Source organism: Arvicola amphibius, chromosome 6 (assembly GCF_903992535.2).
Source record: "Arvicola amphibius chromosome 6, mArvAmp1.2, whole genome shotgun sequence".
Taxonomy (NCBI): Eukaryota; Metazoa; Chordata; class Mammalia; order Rodentia; family Cricetidae; genus Arvicola; species Arvicola amphibius.
Genome location: NC_052052.2, coordinates 19010423 through 19029966, shown reverse-complemented (window position 1 = coordinate 19029966; position 19544 = coordinate 19010423). Strand labels below are relative to the sequence as shown.

General features: G+C 52.2%; 2 protein-coding genes across 2 annotated transcripts in view; both read right to left on the bottom strand.

Annotated features, from left to right (window-relative positions):
- Positions 1–6033: 6033 nt before the first annotated feature.
- Sfn (stratifin) lies at positions 6034–7206 on the bottom strand. Its single transcript, XM_038334781.1, has one exon. It carries the CDS (start codon positions 7128–7130, stop codon positions 6384–6386), a length of 747 nt encoding a protein of 248 aa, XP_038190709.1. The 5' UTR covers positions 7131–7206; the 3' UTR covers positions 6034–6383.
- A 5823-nt stretch (positions 7207–13029) lies between these two features.
- Zdhhc18 (zinc finger DHHC-type palmitoyltransferase 18) overlaps positions 13030–19544 on the bottom strand; it is a 32644-nt gene continuing 26129 nt past the window's right edge. Inside the window, exons 7-8 of the mRNA XM_038334836.1 lie at positions 16494–16606; positions 13030–15066 (exon numbers count right to left, since the gene is read on the bottom strand). Coding sequence (XP_038190764.1) covers positions 14949–15066; positions 16494–16606 — 231 coding nt within the window. The 3' untranslated portion in view covers positions 13030–14948. The remainder of the gene's footprint in view (positions 15067–16493; positions 16607–19544) is intronic.

The following is a 19544-nucleotide window of genomic DNA, read 5'->3' as shown; positions in this document are numbered from 1 at the left end:
TTCTCTCTCTCTCTTCTCTCTCTTCTCTCTCTCTCTCTTCTCTCTCCCTCTCTCCCCCTCCCCCTCCCCCTCTCTCTCTCTGTTTTTAAGAAAGTCCAAAGCAAGCTAGGCGGTGGTGGCGCACGCCTTTAATCCCAGCACTCGGGAGGCAGAGGCAGGCGGATCTCTGAGTTTGAGGCCAGCCTGGTCTACAAGAGCTAGTTCTAGGTCAGGCTCTAGAAACTACAGGGAAACCCTGTCTCGAAAAACCAAAAAAAAAAAAAAGAAAGTCCAAAGCAGGAGCCGGATAGTACAACATAATGCATGTTTCTTGAACATATTTTTAACTCACAAAACCCAACACACAAAACAGACATATGTGTGGCTATTTTAGCTACAGTGTGTGGAAACAGGAAACCCTTGCCACCTGGGTCTCGCCTGAAGGCAGCTTCTGAACAGCCTGAGAAGAACCTGTTGTGGTTCCAAGACCACGGGCCTGAGACTCAGCTCCTGTCCCACGCCCAGCACAAGCAGTGGTCTAACCTTGGTTCTTAAGTTATGCAGCTGTTGCTGCATCCTGCATCTCTGTTGCTCAGGACAACAGAGGCTATTACAGCATTCTACTATGGAGCAGGATGCAGGGGGGAAGTGGATGGGTTGGGTAGAGTGGAGGGGGGTTGGTCAGAAGAGCCATCTTGATGCTAACATCTGAAATTCAGGCTTCCTAGGACATTTGATGTCAAACACTCTTGTGTCTGTGAACGTGTGCACGTGTTTGTGGGTGCATGTCCATGTGTGAATATGTGTGAGTATATGTATATGAATGTGTGTAAGCGTATATGTATATCTGCGTGCATGTGGACATGTGTGTTCGTGTGTGTATGTGTATATATGTACTGTGTATATGTGTGTGTGGTTTGAGTGTGCATATGAGTGTATGTGTGTGCGCGTGTGTGTGTTCCTGGGGAAGAGTACTTTGCTTTCCTGGAAGAAGTCACAGGGGCCTGACAAGTCTTGGCTTCCTAAGATGCCTGGTTGATTCTGAGGTACTGTTGGTGTTGGTCACCTGCACCTTTGGGTCTACAGAGCCACTTTGATTTTTTTGCTGGTGCGGAGATATGTAAGGGCAACCCTGGTGTATGTATGTATGTGTACACTCTTCATTCTAGGACCTGGAAGGCAGGCCAGGAGGGTGAGGAGTTCAAGGACACCCTCCGCTCTACACCAAGTTCAAGGCAGCCTAGGCTGGTGAGACCCAGTCTAGGAAACAAGGAAAAGAAAGAAGCAGGCTTTGATGGCTCACACCTGTGACCCCAGCACTTGGGAGACTGAAGCAGGAGAATAATGATTTGGAGTCTAGCCTGAGCTACATAGGGAATTCAGGCCAACCTAGGCTTCAGAGTGAAACCTTATCTCAAAAAAACTAAAGCGTAGTAAATAGTAGCTATATTTTCTAGATAATTTTAGATTGCATGTTTTTCCTGTGCCACTAAAATTGTTATTGTTACTTAGATTGGATCTCATGTAGCCCAAGCTAGCTTCAAACTCCCACTGTAGCTGAGGTCAACTTGGAACTTTTTGATTCTCCTGCCTCCAACTCTCCTGTGCTGGGATTAAAGGCTGTTGTCACCATGCCCAGCTGGAAAAAAAATTGCCATAACCCCTTGAAGAGACACTTGCCCACTCGAGCATGTGGCTCTGGCAGGCCTTGCCCTTCTCCCCAGTCCCTCTGCCCTGCTAAAAACTGTTAGATGACATTCCTAGCCACTTTCTCCTCCTGAGGCTGACTACCAAAGTCCAGCAATCAGAAGCCCCCTTTGGCTCACCTAATTAACACGCCCAATTAAAATGAAACCCCTCATCCTAACAGTTTTCCCTTCACCTTTATAAACTGTCATTTTCCTATGTGCCACATCTGCCTTCCTCTGGGACAAATATCCCTGCCCCTTTCTCCTCGTCCCCTTTGCCTTCTCCCTCAGCACCTACCTCCTTGACAAAGAGCTCTGACCCCTTCTAACGCAGACCTCCCCTTTCTCTTCTTAAGATGACACCTGCAGGCGGGGTGGAGGCGCTGGTCTTTAATCCCAGCCCTTGGGAGGCAGAGACAGGTGGATCTCTGTGAGTTTGAGGCCAGCTTGGTCTACAGAATGAGTTCCAGGAGAGGCGCCAGCGCTAAAGAGAAACCCTGTCTCCAAAAAACAAAGGAAAATAAGAATGGCCCCTGCAAGGCCATTAGCTGCTGTTTGCTACCCCAGTCAGGCAGAAGCCGCTTCATCTTCTCTTCCCCACTTAATAAAGGCTCTCTCTGTGGAAACAGGTGTTTGGGTGTGGTTTGTGCCTAATCCGGGGTCTGGAAGGGAGCCCCCTCTGTGCTGTGCGGGTATCCCCTTCATCCCCAATTCTCAGTCCTCTCATAGAAACATTGCTAAGGTCACCATAGGACACACAGGACAAAGCCAGCGTGTTAGGAAACTCTCTGAGAGAAATCTGATAATTTCCTGACAGTTAAGAGAACATGATCCACATGGAAGAGAGGAATGGAGCCACCAATTTCCAGTAGCACTCGGCATTCTTACCTGTGTGGCTGTCTGGGGCAGCTTTTTGCAGTCCATGGTTTTAGGGTTTGAACACATGGAGATCTACCTCCACCTGACCTCCCGAGTGCCGGGATTAAAGGTGTAGGCCACCACACCCAGTGGGACCGAAACTTTTTAAATATCACACCTAGACTAAGGAAAAGATGGCCATCATTTTTAAAAATTTTTAAAAATTTTTATTTTTACTTATATGGGCGTTTTATCTGCATATTTGCCTGTAGCACACTCGTGCCTCTTTCCACAGAAGTCAGAAATGCATCAGACCCCTGGAGTCAGCGTTGCAGACAGTTGTCAGACGCCAAGTGGGTACTGGAAACCAAATTCAGCTAGTGTTCTTAACTGCTGAACCATCTCTTCACCCCATCATTTTTTTTTTTAACATACCATAGACAGAGAGTTCTGAAACCACCTTGGAGGAAGGTTACAGCCTGAAGCAGCTATGATCTGGAGCTAATGAACAGCATGGTCAGAGCAGGGCACCTCAGGATGAGCATCCTTGACCCAGCAGGCTACCTAAGGGCAGCTCTTGTCCTCCATGCATGGTCTGGATTCGACACATGGAAGGCAGAGGCTGAGAGATGAGAGTCCCTTTCCCAGGACCTATCCCATTAAGGGAAAGTCACCAGACCTGTCTGGTGGAAAGAAACCGGGTCACCTCCAGAGATGAAGGGAGATCCCCGCCCGCGCCCAGACTCTTTGTGGCTTGAGAATCTTGAAACCCCATACATCACCAGGAAATGAGAAAGCAGAGGACCCAGAAAGCTCTGACGACTTCCAAAGACATCCTGCAGCTTCCCTGAAGAGCTAGGGGCTGTAACAGGAGCCCCTAACAAGAATACCATAAGGTGTAGTGTAGCCAAACCTGGACTCTGGAGAACCCAGTAAGTCTGGGCTGAGCTCACTTAACTTTCCCAGAAAGAGCCCTTCTTGCTGCCAAGCCAGCTTTCTCTCTCTTTCTTTCTCTCTTTCTTTCTTCCTTCCTTCCTTCCTTCCTTTCTTTTTTCTTTTCTCTTCTTTTTAATTTTATGTGCATTAGTGTTTTGCCATGGGAAGTTTCAGGTCTCCTGGAACTGGAGTCACAAGTTGTGAGCTGCCATGTTGGTGCTGGAAGTTGAACCCGGGTCCTCTGAAAGAACAGTCAGGGCTTTTAACCGCAGAGCCATCTCTCCAGCCCCAAGCCAGCTTTCTTAGGAGGCCCAAAGAGCACCAAGAACAACTTTAGTAATGATTGGACCAAATGCTCATTGTGTTTTGGGTCAGAAATTCTGGATAAATCCCAGAAGGACTGACATTGGCCGGAAGACTTCATCGCTAACATTTCCCAGGGTCACCTCCCCTTTCTTTCTCAGCACTGGGGCCTGAGCCCAGGTCCTTGGAAGTTCGATAAGCTGAGCCACACCCCAGCTCCTGGAAGGATTAATGTTTAGTAAGCACGTACCATCCGCTGCTCTAGTACACATCCTTTTTATTTTATATTTTATTTGGAGACAGGATCTCACTAGATAGCCCTGCTGGCCTGGAACTCCCTATGTAGCCCAGGTTAGACTCAAACTCACAGAGATCTGCCTGCTCTCGCCTCCCAAATGCTTGTGCTACCATGTCCTGCCTAGTCTTGAACTTTTTGTGGTTGTTTTTTGTTTTTTCGAGACAGCGTTTCGATAGTCTTGGCTATCCTGGAACTCACTCTGTAGATCAGGCTGGCCTCAAACTCAGAGATGCACCTGTCTCTACCTCCCAAGTGCTAGTATTAAAGGCAGGCGCCACCACCGCCTGGTTAGAATTGGACTTTGAAATTTTTATTTATGTAGTTTTGTTTTTATAGATAGGTTCTTGCTATGTAGCCTTGGATAACCTGGAGCTTGCTATTTTGACCAGGCTGACCTGGAACTCAGAAAGTCCCACCCTGCCTCAGAGTGCTCGGGTTAAAGGCATGGCCCACCGTGCTCTGCCTAGAAAGGAACTTCTTTTTTTTTTTTTTTTTTTTTTTTTTTTTTGGTTTTTCGAGACAGGGTTTCTCTGTGGCTTTGGAGCCTGTCCTGGAACTAGCTCTTGTAGACCAGGCTGGTCTCGAACTCACAGAGATCCGCCTGCCTCTGCCTCCCGAGTGCTGGGATTAAAGGCGTGCGCCACCACCGCCCGGCTGAAAGGAACTTCTTAAATTCCCCTCCTAACCGTTTTCAAAAGAGGACCCAAACTTTAAGATCCTCAAGCGAGGCAGCTTAAGTCTTACACCCAAGCAGGGTCCCCGCTTTTCACTTTGCATAACTGAGGAACCTTTAGAGATACCAAAGGGAAACTGAGGCGCAGGGAGGTGTCATGGTTTCTCCGGGCTGCAAAGTGAATCAGGGTCATAACTTAAGCCTGCTGGCGACCAGCGGCTGGTCTGCCAATGATGTTTGGCGAGGAGCGTCCTGGACTTTTTCCAGCAGACACCGCCAGGTGAGCCGATGACTCAAAGGGAGGAGACTAAATGTTGCGCACGACCCCGCCCTGTCCCGTTGCTCCCGGGGGTGGGGGACGAGTTCCCGAGTCGGGCGAGTGACAACTTGTCGGAGTGAAACCGGGAAGGCCCCGCCCCGCTGTGCTCCTCGGACCGCGGAGACTCAGCTTCGTCTTTCCGCGAGCTGTAGCGGGGCCGGCGGGGCGGGAGGCGGGACATACTCGCCGTTCGCTCTCCCATTGGTCAATCTGGTTCCGGGGGCGGGCTCTGTGGAAACCCCGTCCTGTGATTGGGCCATAAGCTGAAGGCTTCGGAGCGCTGGTGCAAGTCGCTGCCTGCAAGGTGCGCGGGCCGTGGACTGGTCCAGCCGGACTCCCTGCGGCCTTTCCCACCCAGCTCGCGCCGGCTCCTCGCCAGCGGGTTTCCTTTTGGCCCCACCTTGAATCACTGGGCCTTGGAGAGCTTTCCCTTATTAGATCTGGGTTTTTAGTGGAGGCACTATGCCCCTGCCTCCGATCGTGCACACCTCGGCTCCGACCTGAGCCCTTGATGTGCTTGGTTCCCGCTTTCAGATCTGAGGTACTGGGTGCCCCTCGTGAAGCGCGCCTCTGCTTCGTGGCTCCCGCCACATCGGAGCTTTGCGGCTTTCCCTCCCACAGCAACTGCTCACCTCTCCTCTCCTGACCTGCCTTTCAGCTCACCTGGTCTCAATGGGAGCGCTGTGGGGCTTCCCGATGGCCTCTCACCTGAAGTTACCCTACCCAAAGGCACTTCTCCCTTCCAGGTCACCCAGGCAGACCCGAGGGAACTTTAGGCCCTAACTCAGTGTGCTAGGGTCAGGTTCTCTAACTCACTTCCGTTCCACTCCCAGTCCATGGTCAATAAACTGAAGAAGACAGGAGTGTCACAGGGCAACTTTATTGAGAGGAAACATGGTCACACCCAGCAAACATGTGTTCCTTCTCATTCTCTCTCACACACAGTCGCACGCACACACATAGATAGCCCTTGCCTCAGTCCAGGACCCAGCCACAGGGGTGGGAGCCTCCTCGATTCCTAGGATCTAGAAGCAACAGGTACGAGAGGGAGGCACGGAGGAGTGGGGGGGCAGGTTCGGGAGTGGTGTAAGGAAGTCGGGGTGCAGAGAGCAGGGGTGGGCAGGGCTAGGAACACCCACCAAATAGCTGCATGAAGAGTGGGATCCCCAGCTCCTGGTGGCCTCAGCCTGGCTGCACCCCTTCCAAGGAGGCTTTCAGGGTGTGGCAGAACATTCAGGGGGTGGGAAGGGCCGGGTCCCACTCCGTATTAGTCCTCTCTGCTGACTGGGGACCGGAGGGCAAGGCAGGGCGGGGAGGGAGCAGGCGGCTTCAGCTTTGGGGCTCCTCTGGAGCTTCTCCACCCTCTTCCCCAGCATTGTCGGCTGTCCACAGCGTCAGGTTGTCTCTCAGCAGCTGCATAATGAGGGTGCTGTCCTTGTAGGAGTCCTCATTGAGGGTGTGCAGATCGGCCATGGCCTCGTCGAAGGTGGTCTTGGCCAATGAGATGGCCTCCTCGGGGCTGTTGGCTATCTCGTAGTGGAAGACAGAAAAGTTCAGGGCCAGGCCCAGGCGAATGGGGTTGGTGGGCGGCATCTCCTTCTTGCTGATGTCCATGGCCTCTTGGTAGGCTGAGCGGGCAGAATCGATGATGCGCTTCTTGTCATCGCCAGTGGCCACCTCGGCCAGATAGCGGTAGTAGTCACCCTTCATCTTCAGGTAGAAGACGCGGCTTTCTGCGTCTCCGGCCTCTTTGATGAGGTGGGAGTCCAGCAGGCCCAGCACGGTGTCACACACCCCGCGGAGCTCCGTCTCTACCTTCTCCCGGTACTCCTTCACCTCGGGGCCTTTCTCCTCTGACCCTTCCTCGTTGCTTTTCTGCTCGATGCTGGACAGGACCCTCCAGGCTGCTCTCTGGCCGCCCACCACATTCTTATAGGCCACGGAGAGCAGATTCCTCTCCTCGCAGGAGAGTTCTTCACCCTTCTCCACGGCACACTTCATGAAGGCTGCCATGTCCTCATAGCGTTCGGCCTGCTCAGCCAACTTGGCCTTCTGGATCAGACTGGCTCTCTCCATGACTCCGAGGACAGACAGGCGGGCGAACTGGCTGCCGTGAGACCAATGCTGGATTCTGTGCTGCTCTTGCTGTCGGTCTGCCTTTTGGCTGGGGTGACATGGCCTGGAGAAGAGTTGGGAGGGGCCTGGGCGGGCCTGGGCCTTGGGCCCTGCCTCCTCCTCTTCTCCCCACACCCTTTCCGGCTCTTCCTTAAAGGTAAAAGGGCTGGGATGTGCGGGGTGAGTCATCGGGACAGTCAGCGGGAGAAACCTGGCTGTGGCTCCCACCTGAACAGGCATCTTTCAGGCTCCAGACTGCCCCCTGCTGTTCAGAGTTGTGTTGCAGGAGCATTCTGGATTACCTGTCTTTCAGGGTAGGGTGTTCAAGGGTGTCCTTCCAGGAGTAGGGATGACTTCAGCCACTGGGCTATGTTAGCCTCGGCAGAGCCTAGTGAGCTGGTGCAGAGGGCTGGGATGGGTCAGGTGAGAATTCACGTGTAGGCAGGGCTATACGGTTTCCCAACACTTTAGCACCCACGGTCTGATATAATCCCCTTGATGGCTCTGTGGGACTGTAGAGGAGGAAGCATCAACTCTCAAGGGAGAGAAACTGCTTAAGGCCACAAGCTGTTTCTTCTGACTTTTCCCGCATTGAGGCCTCTGGCCCGGGAGCCCATTATCTGGAATTGAGAGCCAGACTTCTGCCCGAGTCGGCCCGAAGACAGTTCCATCCCTTGGTTCTTGTTCTCCTTCAAAGTCCCCTCTGAACACCCAGAATGCGCAGGTGGCATTTCAGGGTGCCACTTAATGAAGTGTTTAGCGAGTGGCCTCTGAAGCTCCGGTCTAGTCTTTGTAATTAGTCACCCCACAGGTTTGTTGGACACCTTCCCCATTACAGCACATTTTTCCCTTTCAAGTTGGTGGCCTGTTGACACTTGTCTGAGACCTTACTTGCTAGTTCTCCACATCAGGTCGCCCGTCCTTGCAGGCTGCCTGCCATCATGTATCAGCAAGGCTCACAGAGGGCGGGGGCATGGGGCACAGCTCTTTGACTGCCCCACTCTGACTCACATTGCCTCGTCAGAGGCTGGGAAGCAGGTCACGGGGTACTCAGTCCAGTTTGGTCCCCCAGGGGGGACGCTAGCAACCTGGGCAGGAAGACAGGGCTGAGGAGAAGGAGCCAGGAATGACGCGAACCATTTTGTTTTATGGAGCAGCCATTCCAGCTCAGGGAGATCCCCCCTCCCCAGGCTCCCAGACGTTCTAGTCCCTTCTCCTTGATCAAGGCCCTGTCTCCAGCCAGAGAGAAGCGTCCTCAGAAATGGAGACCACTTCTGTCCCTGTTTGGTTGGGTCCTGTCTTCTAGCTTTATCAAGAGTATGGGCACTGGGGGTAGGGTCCCTGCTTACCTGCCAGCGCCACCCCCACTCCCGGGCAGTTTAGATGTGACTCCAGAGTCCCTTCTAAGGAACCTTCTTCCTGGGACCCAGCCAACCGAATCCTTGAACCAGGACTACTAACTATTACATTGTCTTACCTGTCTTCTCCATTTCTCCGCTGCCCCCCTCCCACTTCCCCTGCTCCCCCCTTCTCGTGCCTGACCATGCACCTTGCCTCTGGGAGGGAGGTGTAGTCTAAAACTCTGAAGACACAGGCTGGATGTGCTTATGTCACAAGAATAGGGGCTCTCCAGACCCTGGCTAATTCCGTGGGGTTTCCCGCCTGAGATCTGAGGGCTCAGAGCACAGCCACAGGAAAGGAAGGAAGGAAACTACTCTGAAATATCAAGCTGGGGAAGGACACAGCAGGGCACGCCCAGAGTCTCAGCACTCAGGTGGACTCAGACTGACAGAGGAGTTTCCAGTTGGTGGCCAGTTTGGCTCCAAAGAGACAGGCTGTGCCCCCCACCCCCGGCCCCCAGAAAAAAAAGAGATGGGGAACGCAACTTGGTTGGTAGAGTTCCCGCCTAGCATGTATGGAGTTGGATCCCCAGTCCTGTATAGACTGGCAATACCTCCGTAATCCCAACACTCACGAGGCAGAAGCAGAGGGGGAGGCTCTCTGCAAGTTCAAGGCCGGTCTGGTCTACGTACAGAATGCAGCCATGCTCGGTGTATGCGGTAGTGCTGGGATTGTCCCCACGAGTCCCCAGAACTCTACCAGCTAAACCACATCACCAGCAGCTAAACCACATCACCAGCCCCCATCCCTGTTTTTTTTTTTTCTTTTGTAGCTGGGTTCTATGGATGAGGAAAGATCATGAACTACCCATACCATGTGGCCCAGCCAGGTGTCCACGGCAGAGAAGGGCTCCTCTGCCCAGACTTCTCTCCAGACTGACAAATGGTACAATCTGCACTGACTCCTCCCTTTCCATCTGGAACATTCCGCTCAGCCCTCAAGGGCTTTCCTTGGGATCTAGCCTGGGCTTCCCCAAGTCCTGGGGGCAACTTGGAGATCCCAGGACACTAGGAGCTTAGACTGCGGGGCCTGGCAAAATTCAAAGCCCACAAAGGGAGTGCTCTCTCACGCCTCTTAGGCTGGGACCTGGTGGGTGGTTACAGTCAGGTTCCAGGGCCTAGCAAGCCTCTCACTGCTCCTCCATTGAAGTCAGGCTGCTTGATACTCCTGCTGGCTCTGGCCTGGAGATCTGACTCAGTTCCTGTTTCAGTCGCCTCCCTTTGCCTCCAGGCTTCTACTTCCCAAGTCCAGAAGCCCAGGTAGGCAGGAGGCAGCAGGTCCCGGCAGAGCATGGACCTCTGCAGCGGCTGCCTGAGTCAGCAGGACAGATCAGGCTACAGTCCAGGGGGCTCACCTCATCCTGGTGGTCACTGCCGTCCTTTGCAGGAAGAGGGATTCTTACCAGAGTCTAGAAAGAATCTCTCACAACTGGCAAAACCTTTTCTAGTAATTTCCGAGGTAATTTTTGGCGTTGGAATGATCAAATTCAACAGTTGACCAGAGGGCTTTGTGATTGATCGTAAGAGTTCAGCTCCGTAGCTGAGAGTTGTCTACTGCCTTTGGGAAGGGTTAGCGGAGGATGCTCAGGTGGTTCATGTTTGCCTCCCTCCTTCTGCACTGCTGTTGGAGCGAGCCCCCCTCTAAGCCAGTCTAGGGTAGGAGACAGTGTGGAATTTGTAGAGACAGAACCGAATGAGGTCAGCGTGTAGAACTGCATTCCAGCTGGGTCAGAAGAGGCCTTGGACAGGTCCCTTCCTGCCCCTGGGCTTAGGCCTCCCCACTGGTAACAGGAGGCTGGCAGTCCCCTCCTGGGTATGGCATCTCCAAGTTTAGGGCTTCTCCAAGACCCCACCCTCTCCTGCTGGGGTCACACAGTTGTTGGCTCGGTGACTTTCTCTGAGTCTGTTCTCATTTGTAAGAAAGCTGAGATCACCTTTCTCTTTGGTTACCGGGGGAAAAAACAAATACACAGACAAGCCCTGATAAACAGCAACAGCAATCCTGTCCGCCTAGGCTTTTTTTTTTTTAATGTACAATGTACTTTATGTACATTGGTGTTTTGCCTGCATGCTATAGTTGTGTGAGGGTATCAGATCTTGGAGGTACAGACAGTTGTGAGCTGCCATATGGGTGCTAGGAATTGAACCTGGGTCCTCTGGAAGAGCAGTCAGTGTTTCTAAACACTGAGCCATCCCTCCAGCTCGGTTTTTTCTTCTAATTTATCTTTACTTATCTTGCGTTTGTGTGTGTGTGTGTGTGCACATGAACCACAGTAAACACAGTTGAATTAGAAGACAACTCCGAGCAATTGGTTCTCAGTTCACTTCTGTGGGTCTGCAGCCCAGGCTAGCCTTGCAATTACTGTGTAGTCGAGGATGCTTTGAACTGATCCTCCTGCTGGGATTACAGATGTGTACCACCCCAGTGTACAGTGTGTCCATTTGGGAATGAGAGAAAGGACACTCTATGGACCTACCTTGGGTTGGGCTCAACTGGGGAATGTGAGCCTCAGACTGGAGTTTGACACTCCCCACCCCCTATTTTGGACTAGGCAAGGTTTTTCAAAGTTCAGTTAGGCCTTGAAGGTCTCTGGGAAGGAAAGGACTTCTGGAGAGGGAGAGCCAAAAGTTCCCTTTCCCCCTGTCCCTCCGGGCCTGTCTCCAGAGCAGCGCTATCTGGCCAGGGCTGTGAGGGAGACAGTCATTCTCACACATACACAGCCGGCCGCACCCATGGCCCCAAAGGAAAGGGGTGAGACACACTCAAGGCTCCGGCAAGAAGAGAGGGCTCTTTATTTCTGTTAGAAAAGGTAGTGGACAGCAGGTAAGCAGTCCCATGCTGGGCGCAGCTAGTCTTCCCAGGTCTGGCCCAGTTCCCTTTGGGTCCCTGGAAGAATGTGGAGCTGTGTAGCCAGCCCTTGGTGCCTGGGGCCAGGGATACACAGGCTCACACTTTGCATCCTCCTGGGGGGGATGGGGGCATGGGAACAGTGTTGAGCCGCTGTGCTCAGAACAGTCACCAAACTTGTTCAGCAGCGTCATCAACACCCAGATAGCTCCCCGAAGGAACCTGCTTGGCTTGCCTATGGCTCTGCTGACTGGGGGGAGGCTGTAAGGCAAGATTCCTGAAGAGTCTTGACACTTCACACATCTGAAGAAGGGGCATGAGGGAGGAGGAGAGGGGGAAGATTGGCAGGGTTACAGTAGTGTGTATAGTGTTGAGGCTGAAGTATGGCTTTCTATACTCTGGTCAGCAAGGAGTGGGGGCGGGGGCCAAGAGTTCAGCACCTGCCCGTTGTGGGGAGCTCTAGAGAGCACACAAGTAGGACAGGCTGGGGGACAGACCCTGTAGGCACAGATGGTGGCAGACGGGCCACAGGTTAGGCAGGTGGAGGCGCAGGGTGCCTGGCTCCCCCCAGGCCACTCCTGGAGAGGCAAAGAGTGGCGGTCCTCAGGAGCTCCTTCAGCTCCCGCACATACTGGATGATCCCGCAGGATGGCAAAGGAGGAGAAGAGAAAGGGTTAGCAGATGGATGGATGGAAGGGGTAGCCTGCAGGGGCCCCAAGTGGGGTCAAAGGTACCACAGTACCTGCCTCTCCCCCAGAAAAGGGCCAAAGCTCAGGCAGCAGGCAACAGAGCAGGAGAGGAACAGCGGCAGGCGAGGGGGCTTGGCGGGGGCACAAAGCAGGATGCAAAGGTGCTAGTGACCTGAGGGCCCTGCACATCAGTCCACCAACAGCACTGGCCAGGCCTCTCAGGCCAGGTGTGCCACCTTCCCCGTCTCACCCTTCCTCTTCTGAAAGGACGGGTGCTCTGAGGGAGCCTCAATCCAAAGAGGGAGTGGGCAGGACTAAGAGCCTTTTGTTGGGGGGGGGGATTCCTGGGGACCTGCCACCACCAGCATACACACCACACCGCACACCAGAAAGAGATGGATGGACACAGTGAAGTCGGTGAGGCATGCATTGATGAGATGGTGTGTGAGGAGAGTGGGCAGGGCTGACTGACGGGTGAGACGCGATCTTACCAGCTAACCCTCTGCAGAGAGGCCTGTTAGCTCCCTTCAGGCTGTGCAGGAGATGGCAAAGTCCTGACAGGTGTCCTCCTGGAGGAGATACCAGAGAGGTCGGCCTATGTTATAACTGCCTGGCCGTTCTGGCAACCTAGGAGGTTTGGGTTGGGGCAGGGATAAGAAGCTCCAACTTGGACCTACTGTCTCAAACATGTCTTTAGCTGAGTAATCGGGGTGCAAAGTTAACAGGAAAGAGCTCAGGAAGTACCAATTCCTGAGGCACAGGAGGCAGACATGGTGAAGGTGGGTTAGCCACAGCCCCTCTGCAGCAGAGTTCCTGCCATCACCAGGCTGCCTGCTTCCCATTTCCCAGGGAAGAACCCAGAGCTATGCTACAAGCCAGGAACTCAGCAAAATAAAAGCCAACAAAAATCAAACCAAAACAAATCAGCTCTTAAAAACGAAGTTTTATTACAAGCAGGAACAAATGAATACTGGCTTAAATAAAAGGCAGGTTAGGGAGCCTCTTCCAGCCCCTCATCAACCTCCCAGAGCCACTGCAGGATGGCCTAGGGCTCTGAAGCTGTTTCTCCCAGCTAGCGCACTCCCCAGCTCTGTCTGGGACCCACTAGCCTTAGGAGCAAGGCAGAGAAGTTGGAGTGACTTCCTATGCTATGATCCAAGGGCTTCAGCCCACCTGAAGGGCCAAAGTGGGGGTCCTAAAAGAACAAGTCTCTATTTTGATTAGAAACTACAGATCCCAGCAGCAGGACAATGTGTTATGAGGTCCTGGCCAACCCACACACCTCCTGGCCTATTCTGCTTCTTCCTTCATTCCTAATTAGCAGAAATGTGTTGTCTCCTACTCTTTAGCATGGGGGGGGGGGCAGATACAGAGCAGAGCGCCAAGGAGGGGATGTGGCTTGCAGAATGGCAGCTGCTCCCGCTCCCCAGACCCGTCACCCCACCCACCACACCTAGCCTCAGCCTGTTGGGACAGGTTACAGCTGGGAGCCTGACCTGGGGGCTGGGTGGTAGAGTCCCTAGTCACTGTTTGTCTGAAGGCTATGGTAGAAGGGAAGGGCAGGAGCCCAGGGGTCTCTTGTGAATAATGTACCATCTTCCCAGCCCCTATGTGTCAGGCTGCTTCTGAACACAGGGTAAGAGAGAGATGGAATAGCCCAGGGAAATGGAAGTCAGCTGTATTTGCACACAGGTGCACGCATGCGCGCGCACACATACACATACACACACACACACTCACTCTCATAGCTAGATCTGCTGTACAACATTTATTATACCACCTAGCCTTCTGAAAACCCTTGACTTGGCACTATACAGATAGTAACACATTAAAGTCTATTTTTTAAAAAAGGCCGTGTAAAAAAAGAGGTCTATAAAATTGTGCAAAATACCCAGCATTAATAAACCCATTTCAAGGGCTGGAGAGATGGCTCCGTGGTTAAGAGCATTGCCTGCTCTTCCAAAGGTCCTGAGTTCAATTCCCGGCAACCACATGGTGGCTCACAGCCATCTGTAATGGGGTCTGCTGCCCTCTTCTGGCTTGCAGGCATACACACAGTCAGAATACTGCACACACAATAAACAAACAAACAAACAAACAATAAACCCGTTTCAAGTACTGTGAGCATCACCTAACCCACCCATCTCTAGCTCTGGGGGGGGGGGGTGGCACAGGAAAGGATCCTTGAAGGTCCCCATTCCCATTCCTAATGTGCTGCCCAGGACTCTACAGGAGCTGAGGTTCTGAGGCTGGATGGCTGGTTTGGCTTCCTCTGACACAGGCTGCCTCCCACCCTCTGCCCATGTTCTCTACTGGTACCCCAGCTCTATCCTACTGGCCAATTCCATATACTGCCCCCCAAAGACCACCAAAATAGCCTTGCTCATCTCAAAGGGAATGCGGGAGCCCCAGAGCAGGGAGTCCAAGGGCAGGTGCTGGCCTGACTTCAGGGCCAGCTGCTCAGCAGTCCTGCTTCCAGAAGCCCCAGCTCCCTAGGGTCCAAGCATGCCTCTGGCTGCCCACTCAGTTCACACCCTCACTCACACTGGGTCTCCCTGGGCACAGGCAGTTGACTTGGCATGGTTCCCTTGGTGGCCTCCAGAGGCTGTGGCTTGCCTCTCCTGCCACTGATCAGTTCAGGGACCTAGGGCCCAAACAGTGGGAACCTGGATTTGAGGAGCAAGAGGGCACAGCTAAGTGGCAGTTCAGAGGAAGCTGCGCAGGATGGGAAATAAATACGAAAAGACTGGAGTCTTTGGCAGCTCTGCTTCCCTCTGATGGTATGGGGAGGGTCCTGGCAGGCGTGGAGGGCGGGCGGCAGGTGGCAAGCACTGAGTCACATTCAGGGGTGACCTCCTACCATGCTGGCGTCTGGCTTGGCCCCACAGGCTGGCTCGTCACTTCTGATAGGCGAGGGCAACACAGTGTCAGACTGCACGAATCCCCGCCGGTCGATCAGGCTTCCAAAACATAAGGACAGGGCATGAGCCTCTGACAAGGCTCTAGGCGTGGGACAACATAGACAATGTCTTCCCAGAAAAGACCCAGCCCTAGAAAAGCTGGACAAATGGAAGCTGCTTTCCATTCAGTTGTTCAATGGGTGAAGGTGTTTGCCACCAAACCTGATGATGACTTGCGTTCAAGCCCAAGGACTCATGACTTCCATATGCACACCATTGTGGGTGTATACACACACATACAAGTAAATACACTTAAAATAAGACCTTCTGTGCAACTGGCTTTTGCCATATAATTCATTATTTTGGCTTTGTTGTTGATTTTATTACTATTTTTAGGCATTGTCTCACTATGTAGCTCTAGCTCTATAGACTGTAGACTGTCCTAGAACTCATCATGTAGACCCGGCTGTTCTTGCTCAAACATCTGCTTGTGTCTGTTAAGATTAAAAAGGCAAGTGCTCCTGGGGGGGCAGTGCACACCCATAACCCCAATTAGGAAGGCAGAGGCGCATGGATCTTGGAGAGTTTGAGGTCAGCCTGGTCTTCAGGGCGAGTTCCAGACAGCCAGGACTATTCAGAGAAACTCTGTCTTAAAAAAAAAGGGGGGGGGTGCATAAAGCATTGCCACCATGCCAGAATGTTTTTGTTTCTTGAGACAGGATCCCAAGTAGCCTTGCTACTTGAGGATGTAGCTGAGGATGATCTAGAACTTCTGACCTGCCTCTACTTCCCAAGTTTATTCATTAATTCAAGCGGACTCAGCTGTCTGGGTGCCAAGAAGCCAGGCTGCAAGTGAGAGAAAAGTAAGAACAGCTATTTGGAGTCACTGAGAGGCCTAGTGTCCTGTCTCCCTAGATGGGGCACATCTGTGTAAGGAAGGTTTTGCCCCCACAGTGCCCATGACCATTTAACTCGGGTTCTGGAGCTCTGGTGCCCCCTGCTGTCAGCAGGGTTGAAGCACCAAAGTTCCTGAGAAAAGTGGTGGTGACCTCACCCTGTAGGAGAAAGGCAGGTCACACACTGTGGTCATACAGTCACTGTGGTTTCTCTGGGAAGTAGGGTTACACAGATTACCCCATGACCTTTACTATTTTGCATGTTCCCCCTTGGAAACAGTGTCACTCTGGATCACAGGCTGGTCTTGAACATGAAGCAATCCTCCTACCTCAGTCTTCAAGTGCGAAAATTACAGGCAGATACAATCATGCCTGGTTGTACTTATTTTAATTCTACACATGAGCAAATGTGATTAAAACTAACAGCTGTCCTCAGAGTTTCTCAGACATCCAGCAGAATAGAGAATGGCAAATGGAATCCATGTTGTGCAGGGAGAAAGGCCTGCTAAGATCCAGACCCTCCAGAACTCTCAGGAGGGCTCCAGACTCAGGGCCACCTCCCTGTGACCTCTCTTACATGTCCTGGCTTACCTGGGAGGTAGGGGGCCACAGAGCACAGCACAGCAGTTGGTGACAATACTTTTATGGCTGTAGGGGTTGACAGAGGCCTCACCGCCCCTCTTGCTGGACCAAGACCCTTTGATCTGGAAAGAGAAGAAGCTGGATAAGCGGCCTCCGTCCGTCCCCACTTCCTCTAGCAGTGCTGAGGATTATACATGCGAAGCAGCAACCACTGAGCTCCTTCTGCACTTTCTAGAAATGGAACCCAGAGGCCAGCAAGAGTCGCACTTAGAAATCAGTTTTGGGGACTTCTGGGTGCAGGGAGCGCTTCAGCGTCAGTGGAGACCACAAGGCTCCAACTAGCACAGAGGACAACCAAAAGGAAGCCTCCAGAGGAGGATGTTTGGGTAGACCATCTCTACCCTGGCTTCCACCAGTGCTGGACAGCTTGACATCATCTCGAAACAAGCTAGCCTTATCTGAAAGAGGGAACCTCAATTAAGAAAATGCCTCCCGGGGGCTGGAGAGATGGCTCAGCAGTTAAGAGCATTGCCTGCTCTTCCAAAGGTCCTGAGTTCAATTCCCAGCAACCACATGGTGGCTCATAACCATCTGTAGATCTGGTGCCCTCTTCTGGGCTGCAGACATACACGCAGACAGAAAATTGTATACATAATAAATAAATAAATATTTTAAAAATGCCTCCCTACAGAGGTAGGAGGATCTCTGAGTTCGAGGCCAGCCTGGTCTACAAGAGCTAGTTCCAGGACAGGCTCTAGAAACTACAGGGAAACCCTGTCTCAAAAAAAAAAAAAAAAAAAGGCCTCCCTAAGATCTGCCTATAGGCAAATCCGTAGGACATTTTATTAATTAGTGATTGATGGGGGAGGGGCAGTCCACTGTGAATGGAGTCATCCCTGGACTAGTGGTCCTGGGTTCTGTAAGAAAGCAGGCTGGGGGGCTGGAGAGATGGCTCAGTGGTTAAGAGCACTGACTGCTCTTCCAGAAGACCCAGGTTCAATTCCCAGCACCCACATGGCAGCTCACAACTGTCTGAAAATGCAGTTCCACGAGATCTTGACACCTTCACACCAATGAACATAAAGTTAAATAAATCATTAAAAAAAAAAGAGAGAGAGACAGAAAGAAAGCAGGCTGGTTGGGTGGTTGTGGCAGCGCACGCCTTTAATCCCAGCACTTGGGAGACAGATCTTTGTGAATTCGAGGCCAGCCTGGTGTACAGAGCGAGTTCCAGGACAAGCTCCAAAAGCTACACAGAGAAACCCTGTCTCAAAAAATAAAAAAAGAAAGCAGGCCGCAGGCTGAGCAGGCCAGTAAGCAGCGCCACTCCTTGGTGTCTGAATCAACTCCTGCCCCCAGGTTCCTTCCCGGTCTGAGTTCTTGTCCTGACTCCCTTTGATGATGGTGATGTGGAAATATAAGCCAAATAAACCCTTTCCTCCCCAACTTGCTTTTGGTCTTGGTGTTTCATCTCAACAACAGTGACGCTAACTAGGACACCAACTAAGGGAGGGCACGGTTGAGGGCACGAAGCAGGTGAACCACTCTGACCCTGCCACTCGACCACACGACCTTGGACATCCTCTCTGCCTAGGGAAGCCCTCGGTTGACTGTTGAGGGGCTCAGCAGGAAAGACCCATTTGATTGTCACCCAGAAGTTTCCACACTTGCTGGGCCAAGCACCCCTTTCTGCTTAAGTTCCAGCAAGATCCTGCAGAACCGGCACTCAGGAAACCCACTGGTGATGGGGTGGGCTGGGGCTGATGCCCTTTCAGCCCTATCAATGTGTCCAGTTCTGTTTTCTCAAATGAAGACTGTGAGAGGTTGTGGGTTTTTTTTTCTTTCTTCTTTTTGGCTTTGTTTTTTGAGACAGGGTTTCTCTGTGTCCTGGAACTCAGTTTGTATGTGTCCTGACGTAGCATCCAACTTCCTTTTTCTTAAATAAACAACTTATTTTATGTGCATTTTGGTATTTTGCCCATGTGTATATCTGTGTGAGCATGTTGAGTCCACTAGAACTGGAGTCACAGACAGTTGTGAGCTGCCATGTGGGTGCTGGGAATTGAACCTGGGACCTCTGGAAGAACAGTCAGGGCTCTTAACTACTGAGCCATCTCTCCAGCCCCAGTCTCCAAATTTCTATGTAGCCAAGGACAACCTTGAATTCCTCATCTTCCTGTCTCCACCTTTCAAGTGCTGGGATAACGTGTGTGCCACTGCTCCTGGAGGTGGCTTCCTTCTCATTCTTCCGTTTATTATCTATTCTATGCTTACGGGTGTCTTGCCTGTATGCATGTGTACCACGTGTGCAGTGCTGGAGGAGGCCAGCAGAGGGCACCGGATTACCTAGGACTAGTTACAGCAGGGTTACACATACTACCATGTGGATGCTAGGAAATCAAACCTGGGTCCTCAGAAGAGTAGCCAGTGCTCTTAACCACCAAGCCTCCAGTCCCTCCTCCATCTCTGGATACTGAGACTGAAGGCAGGGCCTTGCCCATGCTAGTCACGTGTTCTCCCACTGAACTACATCCCTGTCCTCTTTTTACTTCTTGTTTGAGACAGACCGTCCATTCTCACCTTGAGTTTGGAATCTCTGTCCTGGTCTCTAGAGCAGCTGGGATTACGGGCCTGTGCCACCAGACTAACAAGCTCCATTTCTCTTCCCAACCCCCCTTTTATTTTGCCAAGTCAGTGTCTCCCCACACAGCCCAACTAGCCTCAAGCCAAACCACGGGCCCTCTTGCCCCAGTCTACAAAGTGCCAGGATTTCAGGCCTGCCCACCATGCCTCGTCCATTTTCTTTTGGATGGTGTGGCCTCCGATCAATGTTGTACAGCAACCCTGGAAACATACAGTACCATTTTCTTTTTCAGGGCTGGAGGACAGTGAGGGGAGGTCATGTCTGGACTGGGGACAGTGGGTGCTCAGATAATGCTGACAATGGCTTACAAGTGAATAGCTATGAGGGCAATGGGGCCACATCGTTCTGTTCTAACAATGCCTCTCAGTACACAGACTTCTGGAACCCCAGTCGGAACTCTGCTGCCTACAGGTGTG

Coding starts and splice junctions, on each gene's coding strand:
- Sfn (XM_038334781.1), bottom strand. CDS start 7,130: ATGGAGAGAGCCAGTCTGATCCAGAAGGCCAAGTTGGCTGAGCAGGCC.